The sequence below is a fragment of the Topomyia yanbarensis genome, chromosome 2 (genome assembly GCF_030247195.1).
Source record: "Topomyia yanbarensis strain Yona2022 chromosome 2, ASM3024719v1, whole genome shotgun sequence".
In the NCBI taxonomy this organism is placed as follows: Eukaryota; Metazoa; Arthropoda; class Insecta; order Diptera; family Culicidae; genus Topomyia; species Topomyia yanbarensis.
This window is the reverse complement of record NC_080671.1, coordinates 202,628,320-202,648,561: the sequence shown is the minus strand read 5'-3', so window position 1 is coordinate 202,648,561 and position 20,242 is coordinate 202,628,320. Positions and strand designations below refer to the sequence as shown.

At 37.2% G+C, this 20,242-nt stretch overlaps 1 protein-coding gene across 2 annotated transcripts; it reads right to left on the bottom strand.

Annotated features, from left to right (window-relative positions):
- Window positions 1-1,339: 1,339 nt before the first annotated feature.
- On the bottom strand, window positions 1,340-19,478 carry LOC131682708 (dnaJ-like protein 60). 2 transcript variants are annotated; one of them, XM_058964398.1, is made up of 5 exons: window positions 19,245-19,478; window positions 19,080-19,185; window positions 18,842-19,008; window positions 1,655-1,807; window positions 1,340-1,597 (listed from the first exon to the last, which is right to left on the bottom strand). In XM_058964398.1, exons 1-5 carry the CDS (start codon window positions 19,301-19,303, stop codon window positions 1,444-1,446), a joined length of 639 nt encoding a protein of 212 aa, XP_058820381.1. In that variant the 5' UTR covers window positions 19,304-19,478; the 3' UTR covers window positions 1,340-1,443. The 2 variants fall into 2 exon arrangements, with proteins under 2 accessions (XP_058820381.1, XP_058820382.1); XM_058964399.1 differs by having other exon boundaries at window positions 1,340-1,565.
- Window positions 19,479-20,242: the final 764 nt, after the last annotated feature.

Genomic DNA, 20,242 nt, shown 5'->3' with positions numbered 1-20,242 from the left:
ATTTAATTTTTATATGTTTTAAAGAGATTCGGCTTGAAAAATACAGTAAAATTTCTGAAATTTTGAATTCTCTTCAGTTCCTGCTTTTATGATTTTAAGGACTGTCGTAGTTAACCAATGTGGTCAAAGTGAAATTGATTAGACATTAGTGATCTACACACCTAGAAAAAATCTTGTAAATTTACGTCTCCTGACCCTGACATATACGAGCATATCAATGACTTAGTTTTACGTTTGGTTTTAATTTTACATGACGTTGATTTTTGTAAATCGTGTAATTTTACTCAACATATGGCGTTTGTTTTCAATGGCAGTAGGTGTAATTTTATGTCATTGCGCATGTAAAGTATATGTTTCATGTATAATTAAACGGAACACGGTAATGTTTCGTCATTTCGAGATTAGGGTTGTTAAATTGTGTCATGTTTGCAATTACGTCAATGATAAAATTCATAATTTTTTGGTGTGTAGACCTGCAAAATGTTCTAATTTTCCTTTCTGATAAGTTTTGCATCAGCGTGATATCACGGTAGTATTTGCATGAAAATTTAGAGTGCGACCGCACTCTTCAACATGAAACTCCGCAAACGTAAGTCGGAAAAAATAATAGCAGCCGATGGAAAGATTGTACCTGATTTGAAACTACACACCTAGAAAAAATAGTGTAAATTTACGTCTCCTGACCCTGACATATACGAGCATCAAAAATGACTTAGTTTTACGTTTGAATTTAATTTTACATGACGTTTAATTTCGTAAATCATGTAATTTAACTCTTCATACAGCGTTTGTTCTGAATGGTAGGAAGTGCAATTTTATGTCATTGTGCATGTAAAGTATATCTTCCATGTAAAATTAAACGGAACACGGTAATGTTACGTCATTTCCTAAATTACGGTTTGTTGAATTGTGTCATGTTTGCAATTACGTCAACAATAAAATTCAGATTTTTTTGGTGTGTAAGTTTGTGAAAATTCGTCCTGCCATCTCTGGAAAATGAATGTCACATAGTCGGCACGTAATGGTAGGTAAGACTGTGCCCACCGGGCCGGGATTAAGTTGACGGTATTCAAAGTGATTGCATAATGTTTCTATATTAGAAAGACAATAAGTGGTCAAATACTTTTTACTAGTTTTTTTTTCAATATTCTTTACATATACTATTATTTTAGTTTTCTCTATCTATTTTCTCTATATTTCGTGGAGGTATAACAAGTTGATTTCTTTTACAAAATTTGCAGTCACTGAACTACAAAATGCCCTCAAAAAGTTATCGCTCACCATTCTAATCCACTAGATGCGTTATGTTATGGACCATCAGATAAATATAACGATTCACTACAATTGTTACTATATATTTCATTTACATACTCTAGGTTTACAGAATAAGAATTATCTACAAATGTACACACATTACACTAGTATGGTTCATAAACTAATATGCTACCATACTGTATCTTTTTTCATCGTTGCCTTCATACGCTCGATTTGAGCATCATTTCCAATGACTTCAGCTTCGGCACGAATTTGTGCATGAGCGATGGCGTTCTTTCGTGAAGATTCGTCTAGTTGATCACGTTTAAATGTGACGGATTTGCTGGAATATGTAAGAAAAATATAATTCCAACTCTAATCTCAGTCGAAACTACCGTACTTAATGGCAATCACTTGCAATATTATTCCTATGGTCATAAACACGCCGCAAAACAGAACAATCGTCCAGTTGCTCACTCGTTTAACACCTTTAATACCGTAGTAGGATCCGGGGTCGGGCTTCTGATAGTGCGCAGGATTCGGTTGCCAAAATCTGGAAAGAGAATGAACGAACAGATGGAAAAGCACTAGTGTTACATAGTATGATTTGATTATGGTCGACATGTGAACGACCGCGATGCGAAAATTGTAGCACATCTAGCAAACGAGACAAAATGATTAATCACTGAACCGAAAATGATTTCAATTACAGCGCTCGGTGATCCGTTATGCTTAATCGATGTGTAATTAATTGAATGTGAGCGATACCGTGAGAGACGTGAAACATACCTACTAGTTTGAAAATTAGGTAGTATTCCAAGATGAGTCTGTACATCGCCAGCCAACTAATTTCAGAACCCTTGTTCATCTCATTAGTCATGGGTTTCTCGGTCTTCAATTAATTGGGCCTTAATTTGTATCACTAGTTTTGCTGATAGCAGAGGGATTTAGCGATTATTTTGATGTGGGTGAATGATTGCTGTTCATGAAATGAAACTTATGCAAATTCATCATTGATCAATTGCCGTATGGGAGGCTCGTGACGAAAAATCGGAAAATTAAATTGTAATTCAATTTAATTTGAAAATCAAATTTTTACGTTTATTAAGTGTGATCGCGAAATTATAGCAACTTTTCCGATGCAGCTAACGATAAAGATGCATAATCGAGCTTTCCTTCGGATACACAGTCGATTAATTAATAGTTCCCAAATAAAATCGTTTCAAAACGTTTTCAATTTTTGCTCATGGAATAGTTAGAGGTGAATTAATTGATGAATAGAAGTGGCAATGGACCAATTTTGGCCCTATTATCTACAACCTTTTTAGGAATAAAATGGCAGTTTCTTAGTCATCTACTTACTGTCTGCCTCGATCCAATAGGATCACCTGGAAAATATACTGGACATCGGATACTGAGGTCATTGACATCCATAGGTGTATATGTACAGAAACTAGGCATGTTCCCGCGATGTTTATACCAGAAAAAAACCATCTTGAACGTTTTAGCAAGACAAAATAATTAATTTTTTTCTGGTTGGGCGAAAAAAATAATTTTTTTGTCGCTAAAACTCTGCCCAATCCCGCCGGGTTACATATTTTAACGTTTAAATGAAAAACCCGCAACTTTCGTAAACCGGCAATATGTTTTATGGTTTCCTCATTATAAAAACACATTACTTAAGTTTTTTGGAGTGAAACAAAAATATGGGCAGTAGAGGGTTGAACACATTATAAAGAACGAAACCAAAATTGAGAAACAAGCGACCGTTTGACGACTCATGACTTGCGCTCGAAAATATTCAACATCATACGACTCGAATAAGATCTCACATTGCAATAAACTGGATTATGAAGGTAATAGAATGAAGAACAAAATGATACACTTTTTATGGGATTAGTCTAGTGCAAAGGCATGTGTCACCTATTTAAATTATATAATCGTCACTAAGAAAAAAAAAGTGTTAGCTCTAAAATTTTTGAATAAATGCAGTCGAGCAAAACAAAAAAAACTGACATAAATCGGATTAATACAATTGGAGATAATGCATTTCAATTAGGAGTAGATGTGGAAGAACTCATGTATATATATATATATATATATATATATATATATATATATATATATATATATATATATATATATATATATATATATATATATATATATATATATATATATATATATATATATATATATATATATATATATATATATATATATATATATATATATATATATATATATATATATATATATATATATATATATATATATATATATATATATATATATATATATATATATATATATATATATATATATATATATATATATATATATATATATATATATATATATATATATATATATATATATATATATATATATATATATATATATATATATATATATATATATATATATATATATATATATATATATATATATATATATATATATATATATATATATATATATATATATATATAAGTTAAGCGCAAATCCGCCCTAACGACCATAAATGACAACTCAACCAAAAGCATCGTAGCAACACCCGAAATAGCTGAGCCAGCGTCGCGTACGTGGAACACGCGCGAACGACCAAACATCAGACCATCATGGGAGCCACCGTTACCAGGTGCAAGATCAGCAGTTCTAGGAATCAAGCTAGGGACTCAGGTGTTCGATAAACATTGAATAAATCAGTCTTTAGTGTGCTGTCGAGTAGGTTAGTTCGGTTTTACTTTTTAAAAAGAAACTTTCCAAAGCAGAGGCTTTCACTTGCGCAGTCGGGCGCGGATTTTTCAGTATTAACTCCCGGATAGATCCTTCCGCGAACGTATTGTGTTGTGTTCTGAAAGATCCCGCTGAACCTATACACCTTGTGAACGGACATCGCAAAAAAAAAGTACTGTAAGTAGTTTTAATCTTTCTTAATCTAACACTAAAGAGAACGGCTAAGTGAAACAAAAAAGCCCTATCTTTAGATAAACAAATAATACAAATACTAATTCAGAGACCCGAGCCCCGACCCACGGTAAGCGGAGGTCTGAATATCACAAAACTAAAATAAGGAAACTAACCCTAAACAAAAAAAACAATAAATAATTTGCGATAAAGTGTATAAGTTTTTATAAGTTTTTATAAATAAATTCAACAATGGAAGCTCATCTCCAGGCACGCATAGCTGAATTACAGCAGCTGCTCGCCGAAAAGGAGGAGCACATCGAGCAAATGCAGCTCGAATCCATTGGTGCAGCAGAAGCAGTGCAGGCTGCACAAGCCGCTGCTAATGCCGCGCGGTTGCAATTACAAACAACTAATATTGCGGACCAAACTCCACGGGTGGAAGACATTTTAAAATCACTTCAAACAACCTAAATAATCAAAGAGTTGCCGTCTTTCGATGGCAACCCAATAAAGCTGCATAGCTTTATTAAAAGCATTGATAACCTCATGCCACTTATAGAAAGTGCAAGAGGTACAACTGTATTTAATGTCTGGTTACAGGCAATTAGAGCAAAGGTGACTGGCGAAGCTGATAATGCACTGGAGCTCTACGGGACCATTCTAGAATGGGAAGAAATAAAGACCAATTTAATCACCCATTATAGTGACAGACGTGACGAAGTCTGCCTCACTAGAGATCTGTTCAAACTAGAACAGACCACAAGTATCGAAGATTTCTATGGAAAAGTGTCCCATATAATATCTCTGCTTGTTAATCTATTAACTTTAAACCACGACAGCGAACAAATTAAACATGCTAAGAAAAAATTGTATGCTGAAATGGGCTTAAAGGTTTTCCTGGGAGGATTAAAAGATCCTCTTGGCCCGATAATTAGAGCGCAAACTCCAACTACTATCAGAGAAGCCTTGAGACTATGTCTCGAGGAAAACAACTACAATCACGGGAGAAACTGCCCAAAAACACCAGTTTTTCCACCTGCTCTTCCTCCGAGACCATCTGCTAATCTGCAGAGAATTCCTATGCGACCTCCTCCAGGCTTCCTACAACCTCGACCACCTCCAACCTTCCAATTTCGACCCCCTCAGATATTTTCACAGTATCACCCCACTCAAAACGCCCAACAATACAGGCCACCTCCACCTATTCAACAATTCCGACCTCCTCCACCTTTCCGACAAGGTCAACCCCCACAATTTCGACAACCTCAGTACAATCAGCAATTTCCCAAACCAGTCCCTATGGAAGTCGATCCTTCCATCAGGAGCCGACAAATTAATTATATGAACCGCTCACACCCGACAAGAGCTAATCATGGTCCACATTATCAACTACAAGTCGACAACGAACCCTATGAGTATTTCTATGACGAATTTAATATTCCCGACCCTCAGGCACAATATGAAATGCCGAACTCATATCAGCAACCTGAGAATTCACTACCCGCAGACGAATATGCAGGGCAAACTTGTCAAACACAAAACGACAACACTAATTTATTTATTTATTTATAATTAATTAATATCAACAGACACAGTGTGGTCCTAATGATAATTTCTTAATCTATTTAAAAAGTCAACATGTAATCTGCTACGTGGAATGTGAAGATCGAACTCTGATGACACTCTGTTGAAGGTCCGCTGCAAACGAACATTCATATTTATCGCACTGAGAAGCTCGGGGCAGTCAATTGGATCTTGCAAAATATCCGAAATTGTCATAGCACGGAGTAGATCCCGTCGCACTTGCAATGTATCGAGTCCAATAAGCAAACCCCGGCTTTCATAACTTGGCAGCTGGTGAGGGTTGCTCCAAGGCAATCGACGAAGGGCAAACCGAACAAATCTGCGCAGTACTGTCACAATTCGATGGACACCGTTGAGATAATGAGGGTTCCACACAACTGAACAATATTCCAGAGTTGATCGAACGAGTGAGCAGTAGAGAGATTTCAAGCAGTAAATATCTGAAAAGTGCTTAGATATTCTCATTATGAACCCCAAACAGCGTGATGCCTTTGCGACAATATAGCTGATACGCTGTTTAAACGTCAGTTGTTCATCGAGAAAAACTCCGAGATCTTTGACGCAATTCGCTCTGTCAATTGTGGATTCAGCTAGACAGTAATTGAATCGAATTGGCGTTTTTTTCCTCGAGAACGTAATGATCGTACATTTTTTGGGGTTTAGGGTCATTCGGTTGATCTCGCACCATTCCGCAAAGGTTTCCAGTTGGCGTTGAAGGAAAGCTGCATCATCAGTATTCCGTATTCTATGGTATAACTTGAGGTCGTCGGCGAAAGACAACCGTGGCCCTTCTAAACAAAAGTTAACGTCGTTGAAATACAGAAGAAAAATCAATGGACCGAGATGGCTGCCTTGCGGAATACCAGATGAAGCAAAGAACTCTTCGGATACACAATCACCTATCTTGACTGCTAGACGACGATCACTGAGATACGATTGCATCCAACGGAGAATATTAGTACCAAAGCCAAGTCTATCCAATTTTGCCACTGCAATAGCGTGATTTATCTTGTCAAAAGCAGCTGAAAGATCTGTGTAGATAACGTCAGTTTGAAGGCCGTACGACATAGCATCTGTAACATATGTTGTGAACGACAGAAGATTCGTAGATGTTGAACGTTTCGGCATAAATCCATGCTGAGTCTCGGAGATATACTGTTTGCAGTGGCTGGAGATGGGTTCCAACACAGCCATTTCAAACAGCTTAGGAACTGCGCTTAGCGTTGTAATACCACGGTAATTGTCAACTACCTTTTTATCACCTTTTTTGTGAACTGGAAACATGAAGGAGGATTTCCAGAGTTCGGGAAATACTCCGGTTGATAGCGACAATTGAAACAGATGACAAAGAGGTTCAATTAGTCCGGCAGAGCATTTTTTTAGAATGATAGTTGGTATACCATCTGGGCCTGCCGAGGTTGAAGCCTTCATTTTCCTAATCGCCAGTTGTACCATATTATTGTCGATATTGATAGAGTTCAAAGACTGGTATGATTGAGGTACATTGAGAGCCGCGCGTGAAGCCTGGGTCGGTGTCAGTTTCTCGTTGGAGAAAACACTCGCGAACTTTTCAGAGAATAGTTGGCAGATCTCCTGTAAACTAGAGCTCATACGTCCTCCATAGCTCATCGTTGAAGGCAACCCGGATTCCTTTCTTTGCTCGTTTACATGCTTCCAGAATGTTTTAGGTTCGGACTTCAACTTACGTTGTACGTTTCGCAAGTAATCGGCATGGCAACGCTTCGATGTCTTTTTATAGACTTGGTTAACATGAACGTAGTGTTGTCGCAGCACGTAGCCCCCAAACTTGGAGTACTTCTTCAGAGCGGTTCTTTTAGTCGCTTTTAACCGTCTCAGCTCGGCAGTGTACCACGCTGGGTGCTTAGATTGAAGGCCACTTCTTTTGGGTACATAGCGATCGATAGCATAGCTCATAACATTGGAGAAGGTCTGCACTGCAACGTTGACATCATCATTGTCGAGAATTTCAGTCCAGTGGATATTCGACAGGAAGTCAATAATGCTATTATAGTTGGCTTTTCTAAAATTATAGCTGACGGTGTCAGAAGCATTGCAGTCATGCTTCACTCGAATCGCTTCAAGCAATATATGCAGGGGAGGGTGATGTCTAACAGTCTTTACCAGGGGGAACGGTGCTGCGGTAACTTTTGGCGCGTAGTCAGATTTGCTCGAAAAACAGAGATCAAGGATTCTGTTGTTCTCGTTCACCACATTATTCGTTTGGCGCAGCAGATTTAGACTGTAGCAGTCAAGCAAACTGGTGATACCAGCATGAAAAGATGACAATTCGGGATCAGCGAACATAAATCCGTCAGAAGCAGAGCGCCATTTTAATCCGGAGAAATTGAAATCACCAACAATCAGGATCTCATCAACCGGGCTTGCTTGAGCGGAAATCCGTTCCAGTGACTCAGTATGTGAATCAATCAATGTCGAATCGCGAGTGCGGTCCGGTGGAAGATAAACCACGCAAAGAAAAAGTGCGTAGCCAGCCAGTTTGATTCGCACCCACACCTGCTCGACACAGACCCCCAAAGTATCGTCAATCAGTTGCGCTTTCAATCGACGATGGATAGCCACAAGTACCCCGCCGCCGGTAGCCTTGAGACTGTTACGTGAGCTGCGATCAGTTCGGAAAACATCGTAGTTGGCACCAAATGCTTGCACTGACAGAGTGCTATCGCTAAGCCACGTCTCTGTGAGGGCGATTATGTCGAAGCATTCATCCGAACTTGCTACCAAATAATCTTCGATTACTGAATTCATACCACCGGCATTCTGGTAATATATTTGTAGGTTTGAATGCCGCGATTGACTGGAAGCGAGGAGCTGATCAATGCTTGCATTAACAAAATCAGGTTCGTACTTGCCGTTGGTATCGATTTGGAAGACCCCTTCACCACTCCTGCACACAGGACCGGGACGACTGGTGAGCGCTGGCTGCAATGGCTCGACTGTGGCAGGGGGATCTAGGGCTTCCATAGTGCTAGCAGCAGTGCGTCCCAGGGTGCGATGAGTCATACCAGCATAGCATAGAGTGCTTAGTCCTTCTGTGATCGTTGTAGAGCCGAATGTGCTATGAAGAGACGTGCTCGTTACGATGGGATCCAAATTTTGTTTTTGACATTGAAGATTCACAGCGGCGGTAGAGTTGTGTTCATCAGCAGACTGTAAGTGAAATTTACATTGAGGGCGTGCAGCATCTTGTATTGCTTCGGAAGGACATATACCCTTCTTGGCTTTACCTGACACAGAAGAAGTCGCCGATTCGCCAGGTAAACCTAAATCGCTCGCCGGGATACAAGAAGTTGGACAGATGAGTTTATCCGGAACAGCTTGGCGCTACTGTCACCACCAGATGGATTCTTCTCCTATGTAACGTAATAACGAAGAGGGAGACGATTTAAATTTTCTGATGGCTCAAGGTCACCATCCGATGACCTAGAGAATTTCATTCCTTACATTACGATACAAACATCAAAAGGTTTACTAAAATTTCTCATTGACACCGGCGCTAATAAAAATTATATTAGCCCGCGACACGTCAACCTCGAAAGGTGTCGTTTCACAGAACCCATCAAAGTCCGCAATATTAGTGGTTCACACTGTTTAAATCAGTACGTCGAATTTAGTCCGTTCCCACAAAACGAAAAATTAAGATTTTACGTCTTCGAATTTCACGACTTTTTCGATGGATTGATTGGTTACCAATCCTTACAAAAGTTAAAGGCTGATATTCTGACCACCTCTAATGAACTTAAATTGCCAAACAATACAATCAAAATGCATCGCAAATATCCGAACACAACCCAGGTAACGCTCAATGCTCACCAGAGCAAAACAATTAACCTTCCCGTGAGTTCCACAGAAGGAGATTTTCTTCTAGAAGATGATTTAAAAATTAATCCCAACATAGTTATCGGATCCGGCATATACCAAGCAAATGACAATAGAGCATTCTTCCGAATTTCAAATCTTTCAGATACTCCTACAAAATTCTTGATTACGGATCCTCTAAACATTGAAATTAATAATTTCGAAACAAGTACACCCAACCTTAATCAACCCGATATAAAACAATCGCTTTTAAAACAGCTGCGGACCACACATCTGAATAAAGAAGAAGAATCCAAACTTCTGCAGCTCATATCGAAATATGAAGACGTATTTTTTATTGAAGGTGAAAAACTTACATTCACTAGCGCTATTAAGCACAAAATTAATACGAAAGATGACCTACCAGTACATGCTAAATCATACCGTTACCCTTTCTGTCATAGAGAAGAGGTACAACGCCAAATTATGAAAATGCTTGACCAAGGCATCATTCGGCATTCGAATAGTCCATGGACATCACCAGTCTGGATCGTCGAAAAAATATTAGACGCTTCCTGAAAGAAAAAGTGGCGACTTGTAATAGACTACAGAAAACTTAATGAAAAAACGGTCGACGACCGTTACCCCATACCCAATATTACAGGCATCCTCGACAAATTAGGTCGTTGTATGTATTTTACAACCTTAGACCTCGCCTCTGGTTTCCACCAAGTCGAAGTTGAAAAAGTAGACATTCCAAAAACTGCATTTAGTGTAGAAAATGGACACTATGAGTTCTTGCGAATGCCTTTTGGGTTGAAAAATGCACCTTCAACGTTTCAGCGCGTGATGGACAACGTGCTGAGGGAACACATCGGAGTCATATGTTTAGTGTACATGGATGACATCATTGTCTTTTCTACCAGTCTAACTGAGCATCTTGACAATTTGTCAAAAATCTTCGCGACATTGAAAAAACACAATCTGAAGGTACAATTGGACAAGAGCGAATTCCTACAAAAGGAGGTTGCCTTCCTGGGCCATATTGTGACTTCGGAAGGTGTCAAACCCAATCCCGAAAAAAATTAAAATTATAAAAGAATGGCCATTGCCGTCAAATGAAAAAGAACTGCGTGGTTTTCTAGGTATTTTAGGATACTACCGCAAATTCATTAAAGACTTCGCTAAAATAGCCAAGCCACTGACTAATGCCCTTAGAAAAGGTGAAGGCATTTCTCACTCGAGAGACTTCGTTGAAGCATTCGAAAAATGTAAAAATATTCTATCAGGGAGCAATATTCTGCAATATCCTGACTTTTCCAAACAATTCATACTTACCACAGATGCCTCCAACTTCGCAATCGGCGCTGTGTTATCTCAAGGAATTATAGGAAGTGATAAGCCGATAGCCTTCGCTTCCAGAACTTTGAATAAGTCAGAGGAAAAATATTCAGCTATATAGAAAGAACTATTGGCTGTTGTATGGGCTTGCAAATATTTTCGCCCTTACTTATATGGCCGGAAGTTTATTCTTTATACTGATCATAAACCTCTCACATATGGGCTTAATCTGAAAGACACTAATAATAGGCTTGTCCATTGGCGTCTTTCACTTAGCGAATTTGATTACGAAATACGTTACCGTCCTGGTAAACAAAACATAGTCGCAGACAGTTTATCAAGGATTCGAAACGAAATTAATATAAATGAGGAGGAAATCTCATCCGATAATGCCACGGTGCATTCTGCGGATACAGACGACTCCGAATTTATCCCGTGTACTGAGCTCCCGGTGAACACCTTTAGTAACCAAATAATTTTGAAAGTCGGGCCTGACGAGCCAGACAATTACGAACAAATATTCCCCAGAGTATATCGAAGAACGATAACAAAATCTGTCTTCGGCGTACCAGTTATGATCCGTATATTCAAAGATTACATGGACCTTAGACGGACTAATTGTATCTACTGTCCAGAAAGTATTATGAACATCATACAGATCACCTACAAAAACTACTTTAGCAGGGCCAAACCGTTTAAAGTTGTCATTTCACAAACACTTTTGATAGATTTACAAACACCAGAAGAACAGAACCTCGTGATAGAACAAACGCACGAATGTGCACACAGAGGAATCTGGGAAAATAATCAGCAAATAATAAAGAGGTATTATTTTCCGAAGATGAAAATAAAAATCAGAGAGTTCATAAAACTTTGCGACATATGTAACAAAAATAAATACGACCGACATCCCTACAAAATTATATTAGGATCAACACCAAATCCGAACAGACCGCTTGACATAGTTCACGTCGACATCTTCGTAGCAGAAAAGGAACACTTTCTGTCATTCTTAGACAAATTTTCCAGATACGGTACTCTAGTACACATCAAATCCCGAAACATTTTAGATATAAGAAAAGGGTTAATTAAATTTTTCAAAATCTACGGGACACCACGCTTAATCGTATGCGATAACGAGCCAGCCCTTAAGTCTATAGAAGTTCGTGGCCTCTTGCAAGACTTAAATATCGAAATATTTTTCACACCACCTAACCACAGCGAAAGTAACGGTACGGTTGAACGATTTCATTCAACCATAGCAGAAATATTTCGCTGTAACAAACCAAATTACGAAGATCTAAACATTAAAGAAATATTTAACATTGCGTGTACATTGTATAACAATACAATTCACTCTGCAATAAAACTCAAACCTAGGGAAGTTTTCTACGGGTTGAAAGATCAACAAGAAAGACCCCTCAATATAGAATTAATAGTAAAGGCCCGCAACGAACTCTATGACGAGGTTATGCTCGCACACAATAGATCAAAACTAAGAAATTTGGAATATCATAATAAACACAGAGAACCAGAACCGGAAATAGAACCAAATGCCATAGCTTACAAAAAAATTCAAGGCATCAAAAAGAAAACAAAACCAAAGTATTTACCAGTCCGAGCATCAGAAAACAAGGGTAGAATACTTGTAGATGACTCTGGCCGGGAAATACACAAAGAATTTAATAGATTTTGTACTTTCAGAAAACGAGATGATCAACGCCTGCAGAATCCTCCTGATTTGCCTCCTACTCACTCTTCCCATAACACCCTATTCACAGTCCATCCAGATACATGACATAACAAACAACGCAGGTGCGTTGCTTCTTCAAAGAGGGGAGGGAAGAATAATAGCGGGGTATGATAGACTTTTACACATAATCGATTTCACGAAATTTGACGTGTCTGTCGCAATAATTGAGAACGTAATAAGTCAGATAAAAAATTCTACGGATTTTTAAGAAATAATTGTAACTAAATTAACTGAAATAAAGTTCATCCTTAGTACCTTGCACGATAGACCAAGAAATAAACGATCAATTAACATATTAGAAAGCATAATAAAAACGGTGACAGGGAATCTAGATGCTGAAGATATGAACATAATTAATTCTAATTTAGATAACCTCAGGAGAACAGAAAATGTATTAATCCAACAGAACAATAGACAAATAAAAATAAATTCCAAATTCGAAAATAGACTCAATATGATTACCGATGGTTTCAGAAACCAACAAAATGTACTTAATAAAATCATTGACAACGAAGATTATGTTATAACAGAAAATCATAAAATTTCAATTATTTTTCAACTAGACTCCCTTCTGAACACACTAAAATCAATTGAATATTGTATAATGTTAGCGAAACTAAATATTGTCAGTAAAACCATTTTCACACCAAAAGAAGTAGAAATAATAGCGCAGGAAATTAAAAACCAAGGCCTAGAAATCCACGATGCAGACGAAGCATTCAACTATCTGACAACAACCATCTTCTACAAGGGACCAACACTCATCATCAGCATCAACGCTCCACGCCTACTTTCTGAAAGATATAGAAAAGTCATCATCGAACCCCTACCACTCCTGAACCAAACCGTTAAGCTAACGCACAACACAGTTTTCATCAACCCGACACAAATACTTGCAGTAATTTCCAGATGTCAAGAATACAACAGAGTGACAATCTGCGAGAGGAAACAATTGATTGAAATCAGCGATGATCCTTGTGAAGCTCCACTTCTAAGAGGCCAACACGGAAAGTGCCATTTATCAGAAAAACCTCCGTCATCAGAAACAAGACCACTAACCCCAGGAACACTGTTGGTGATATCCGTTCACCAAGACGTACGCATCAACAGCACCTGCGGCATCAGCAATAGGACGTTAACCGGAATCCACTTGGCAACGTTTCATAATTGCTCACTCCACATTAGGAACGAGCTGTTCGAAAATTTTGAACTACGGTTCTATCAACCAACAATTTTGCCACTGCAATCAGGCAAAATACAAACTATGCAAATGGAGCGGCACGTAAACATATCAGAGCTACACCAACTCAACATAGCAAACAGAAACCGCCTCGAAATAGTTAACGTGGAACACCGACTTGGATTTTTATCCCTTAGCACAGCAGTTGTCCTCATTTTCGCATTGTTGATTTTTATACTTGTTAAATATTACCAGTTTACAAAAATAGAAAATTGCTCGGGACGAGCAATACTTGAAGGGGAAGCAGTTAAGCGCAAATCCGCCCTAACGACCATAAATGACAACTCAACCAACAGCATCGTAGTACACCCGAAATAGCTGAGCCAGCGTCGCGTACGTGGAACACGCGCGAACGACCAAACATCAGACCATCATGGGAGCCACCGTTACCAGGTGCAAGATCAGCTGTTCTAGGAATCAAGCTAGGGACTCAGGTGTTCGATAAACATTGAATAAATCAGTCTTTAGTGTGCTGTCGAGTAGGTTAGTTCGGTTTTACTTTTTAAAAAGAAACTTTCCAAAGCAGAGGCTTTCACTTATATATATATATATATATATATATATATATATATATATATATATATATATATATATATATATATATATATATATATATATATATATATATATATATATATATATATATATATATATATATATATATATATATATATATATATATATATATATATATATATATATATATATATATATATATATATATATATATATATATATATATATATATATATATATATATATATATATATATATATATATATATATATATATATATATATATATATATATATATATATATATATATATGTATATATATATATATATATCATATCTCGTAGATCGTTCTCTGTCTGTGAAATTAGGAAGTAACGTGTCATATAGCTTCATCAACTTGTCGGGCGTACCTCAAGGGAGCAATCTCGGACCGTTGCTTTTTTCTTTATTCTTCAACGACATCTGCTATGTTATACCCCCAGGTTGCAAACTCGTATATGCTGATGATCTCAAACTCTTTCTCATTGTGCGGTCAATAGAGAACTGCATCGAACATCAGCGACATCTAGATGCTTTCTGTAACTGGTGTAATCGCAACTTGTTGGCTCTCAGTGTGTCCAAATGCTCTATAATATCTTTCACGCGCAGAAAAAATCCAATTCTCTGGAGCTACAACATCGCCGGCCAATTGCTAGAGAGAGTGTCAGTTATCAGAGACCTTGGTGTACTCCTGGACTCGCAACTGACATTCAGAAACCATTACTCTCACGTTATAGCACAGGGAAATAGAAACCTTGGCTTCATAATAAGAATCGCCAACGAGTTTACTGATCCATATTGTCTGCGGGCATTGTATTTTTCACTTGTTCGGTCTGTCCTGGAAGCTTCCGCAGCCATTTGGTGTCCTTATACGAGCATTTGGACTAACAGAATTGAAGCAGTACAAGCAAGATTCCTCCGCTTTGCTCTTATTATTTAAATCCTTGAATGTCGATTTCAAGTTTGCATCTTCTTTTGATCACTTCGCGTGGAACGACCCATATTGGTATAATAGTGTTATTTCATAGTGATCGGGAAGGGCGATGGTTTCAATTATATTAAGGTTCAAAGAACTTTCGGTGAGCGTCTACACGAATTGAACGCTTGATAGGTTTATCCATATAAAGCATTCATTACGCTCTAAAAGAAGAAAATCATTCGATTTATTAGATTATCACGATTCAAATCATGCAAAATAGTTGGTGGAAAAACAATTGACCGGGCGGAATAATGCTTTTGAAAAAGTTGCGGTGATTTTTCGTCACACCAACACACTGTCCCGGGGCACGCACCACAACTGCGTAGTGAAAAAACCACAACCACTTTTACAAAAGCACCATTTAGCCAAGCCGATGGTTTTTCCACCAGCTATTTTGCATGATTTGAATCGTGATGATTTAATAAGTCGACTGATATTCTTCTTTTAGAGTTTTGAAAAGGCTTAAATGAATAATCCGATGGCAAAGCTGAACACAGTTTTTTTACGCACACTACCAAGCGTTCAATTCTAACACATGCTCGAAATAGGTAACTTGAGCCTTAAATATCGTTATTTTTGCTTACATTGTCAGTGTATCAACTATATTCATTCAAATGAATTATTCAATCGCATTTTTAAATTGCATTGGTGATTGTAATGTTGCGTGTTGAAAAATGATTTTAGGCTCTTTCTAATGTCGGCAGAAGGATATCATCTAATTGGAACTATTGAAATTCGAACAGCTGTAACTTTGTTAGAGACAATCTAGTGCAGTTATTTCTTCAGCAAAGTTATTAAGCACTTTTGGGGCTATAATATGGTGTCATAGGTTGGATTTGGGAGATCGAGGGTAGTTGGCGGTGCTTTCAATTTTATTTTTTATAGCAGTCAACTGGAAATAAAATTACTTCAATCGTCGTTATAGAACATGTTGAATCCCAATAAAAAAAATGCGGACGAGCATGGTCAGGCGATTTAACCCTCGAACGTTGCACTTGCGTTTTCCACCCTAGAACGTTGCACTGGGGTACAAATGTACCCCACGCGATTGATCGCAATTTTCGCAGGTAAAAATGCAAACAAAAGAAATGCATAATACATCATTTACTTGGTTTTTCAATTGCGAAGACAGATGTGTGAGTGAAAGTACGGAATTTATTGAATCAATGATACATAAATTGGCTTGAACAAAAAAAATTGGAAAATCGTGGTTTTGACTTTTTTCACAAAAATTACTATAACTTTGCGAATTTTCAACCGATTTGAAAAAAATCAAATGATTCTAAAAGTTGAAAGAATGGTCTCGAAAAGGTTTAAAATAGAATTTCAAAAGTTTTAAAAAAGTGCAATTATTTGGAAGAGCGAAAGTTTAAAAATTCGGGTTTGTAAAATGCCACTAAATGGGATAGAAATTGAAATGAAAAAAATATTTCTGATCAGTAATACATTTGTAACACACAACGTTACTGTTACAGCAGATACTGTGCCAATTATTCTTACGAGTCATTATTTTGAAAAACTATTAAAAATAAACAACAAAACAATAAAAATCAGGAAAAATAAGAACGATTTTTTTATACTTCGAAATTAAATTAAATTAATTGATTAAATGATTAAAAACGAATATATAATACTAATTGTTACCTACGTAGTAAAACAACCAGTATTTAAACTGGTATTGTCACGAATCACATTTCCACTGACAGCACGAAACCTGACGAAACACTAACCGCAACCGTACACTGGGGTACAAATGTACCCCACGCCAACTTTGACACCTGCTTCCACGAAGGCTGTAAACAAAATGGTTATACCACCTTTTCCTACTCTTACTAGGAACTCTAAATTGAATTATGGTTTTGGTTCCAGGTCAGTAAATGCCGAATTCTCGTCTTCATACGGCTCCAAAGATGACGTGGGGTACATTTTACCCCAGTGCAACGTTCTAGGGTTAAACAGTTTGACGTTTGACTCAACTCGCCTGTGCTAACTGCCCCTCGGAACAAATGCAATTTGCGAATGCGATTTAAAGGCAATTTCAATACTTAGACAAATTTTCTGGCGGCTGAAATGGACTTGGGGGTTTTTCGAGTTTTTCAAACATCTCCATGTTTGGCTTAAGCTTAAAATTGTTTTTTTGAACAATTGGTGTGTTCTTCCTTGTACTTTGTTTGTCTAGTGCACTTCATTTAGCCAACGAATGTGGGAAATTGTGGAATCGTGTGTTAGTATAGCAGAACAAGATTTCTGACCTAAAGTCTTAATGAACGTCAGATTGTGGTAAGTTTTGGTGTGCAATACCATTTTCAGCATTGATTTTTCCTATAGTTTTCTGTAGTTTGGTGGTGATTACCGGTCAAAGGTTCTAATTGTTAGTTTGAAACCTCAGCTATATTTTTGCGCTACAAAAATATAGCTGGCAGCGCTAGGCGACGATTTGCAAAACTTTTCTTTTTTCTATCCTTTTACAATGATGCTGGTGGGAATTCAGAACCCCCTACGGGGTAATTCAGACCGCCACTTTTTTAATTTTTTTTCGAGATGGAATTATGCTTACGCATGAAATATTTATTAGAGAAACTGCTTAAGAAGTAAAAAAATAAATTGGTTACAAAAACTTAATCTGGTTAGACACAGCTGTCGATTGGCGCATCATGTATTTTTTTACTGTGGGTGCGCTGCCCGATTTGGTTGGTAAAAGTAAGAGTGTAAAAGTAAAAAATTGGTAAAAGAGTGTTCCACTCTTAGCAAAAAACAACCAACTCATACTGTTAGGTTCAAAGTAAAACTTTTAAATTAATCAATAACAATAATCAAAATAAGTTTTCCTTTTAAGCTAATGACGAATAGTAATCAAAATGAAAGTTTTATTTTCAAACTAAGAGCATGCGTTGCTTTTTTTTGCTATGAGTGGAAAACTTATTTTTATCAATATTTTTTTCTGTGTGTAGAGAATGTACTCCACGTTACTTGAAGTAAGCGAGATATAGCACTATGCCTAATAGGAACGGAGAACGAGGGACTTCGCCAACTTACCCCAACCGCCAACTAGCCTTGGGCTCTCCTACTTCAACAAATAATGTCTCCAGAAACAAAAATAGTAGTTTTTTATATTATTTTCCATGCCAATTCCAAATGGGATGCGGAACGCCTTGCTAAAACCAACCAACCCCAAATTTTGCGTAGCTATTTGGTACACAATAGGAAAACCAAAAACGAAACTTTGTATATGGCAACTCACGTCGAAAAACGTTTGATGATTTTTTGGGGTTTCATACTTCTTGTTTGTCGTTTTGGACTATTACAATCTATATCTCAGCATTGTATTGTGGTCTGAATAGATAGACTTCTGTTTGGCGCAAAAATATTATTTTTCAAAACTCACCGATAGTCTGTTTGATGCCCAGCTGCTCGGTTTTGTTGCAACAGTTCATAGTCATAACGAGCTCTAGCGTCAGGTTTACTGAGTACTTTGTAAGCTTCCAAAAGCTGGACAAACGATTTTGAGTTAACTTTCCGATTGGTTTTGCTAACATTTGCGTCCGGATGCAGCTGCAGGTATATAATCATACGTATAAACAGATGTATATCGCTTCTGATCTTGTTGCAGTCAAAAATGTTACCTCCTTCGAGAGTGTAATAAACGCTTCTCTAATTTCTTTCGAACTACAAGTGGGTTTTAGATTCAACACTTTGTAATGATTTGTATGATGCGCATATCTGCTGAAACTGGCAAATTTTTTAGTTGTACCGTATATGACCTTTCTAAAGCATCGTAGAATAGTTACCTTATAGATAGAACATTGCAACCATTGATTGAAATATATTTCTGCGTTGCCCGAAACATAACAGTTTCAAAATTTTCACTATTCAAGATAAAGCTTTCAGTTTAAATAGTCAATCGAAATACTGCTGACCAGGTCTATTTACTGCTCCCCACATAACAAATTTGTTTATTTTGTTCGATTATGTAGTCGCCATAGTATATGTAAGGAGAGTGACGACAACTGTCATAAGTGAAACAAAATTATCTGCCAGTGTTATGTCCAGAGATGCCAGACCCCGGTTATGTCAAACGAACATTTGAGAGGTCGTTTGTTCATTTGGAATGGCACTGACTAATAACACGGTGCTTTGTATTTTGCATGTGACCTGGTATCGCTTGTAAGTCTCATCAAATTCAAACAATAGTCAAAAAATGTTGTAAACTCTCAAAATCTTGATTCATAGCAAATATCGAATTTGCTTTCGCATGGTTTGTGTGGCATTGTTGGACACGGTGAGATACTATAACTTTCATTTGTTTTTTTTTTTTTTCAAGAAAGAAAATTCCATATGAAACGGTCCCGGTTAAGAGCTCATGAGAGCAAAAAATCGAAAAACTCTGGCATATTGCAGACAATTTTGATGATTAGTTATTAGATAAGGAATTATATTTTCGCTTAAAATATGTATTAAAACAGAATAACATAGCAACCCTTGGTAAAGTCTATCCTTCTTTTGTCAGAACTTTCAACGACATGGTTATTTTAACTCTGAATCCAAATTTTAAAAACATTAATTCAAGAGTGCTGATTCAAATGGACCTTAGTGACAAATGTAAACAAACTGAGTTATTTGCAGCACAGCATGTGATTACAACATAGCTAACGAATACCGAAAACCAGGATTCATTATACACAGTATTTATCAAAATAACAAGCATTATATAAAAAGTCGCAAAGTTTTCATGATCATATTTTGAAATTTTGCACTTGAGACCTTTTAAAATGAAAGGACCTATGCG

Excerpts from the sequence above, each read along its gene's own strand:
- LOC131682708 (XM_058964398.1), bottom strand. The coding sequence starts at position 19,303 with ATGTTTCGGGCAACGCAGAAATATATTTCAATCAATGGTTGCAATGTT. Across the intron at positions 19,009-19,079 it reads TTATTACACTCTCGAAGGAG|CTGCATCCGGACGCAAATGT; the intron begins GTAACATTTTTG and ends ATATACCTGCAG. Across the intron at positions 1,808-18,841 it reads GGGCATCAAACAGACTATCG|ATTTTGGCAACCGAATCCTG; the intron begins GTGAGTTTTGAA and ends TTCTCTTTCCAG.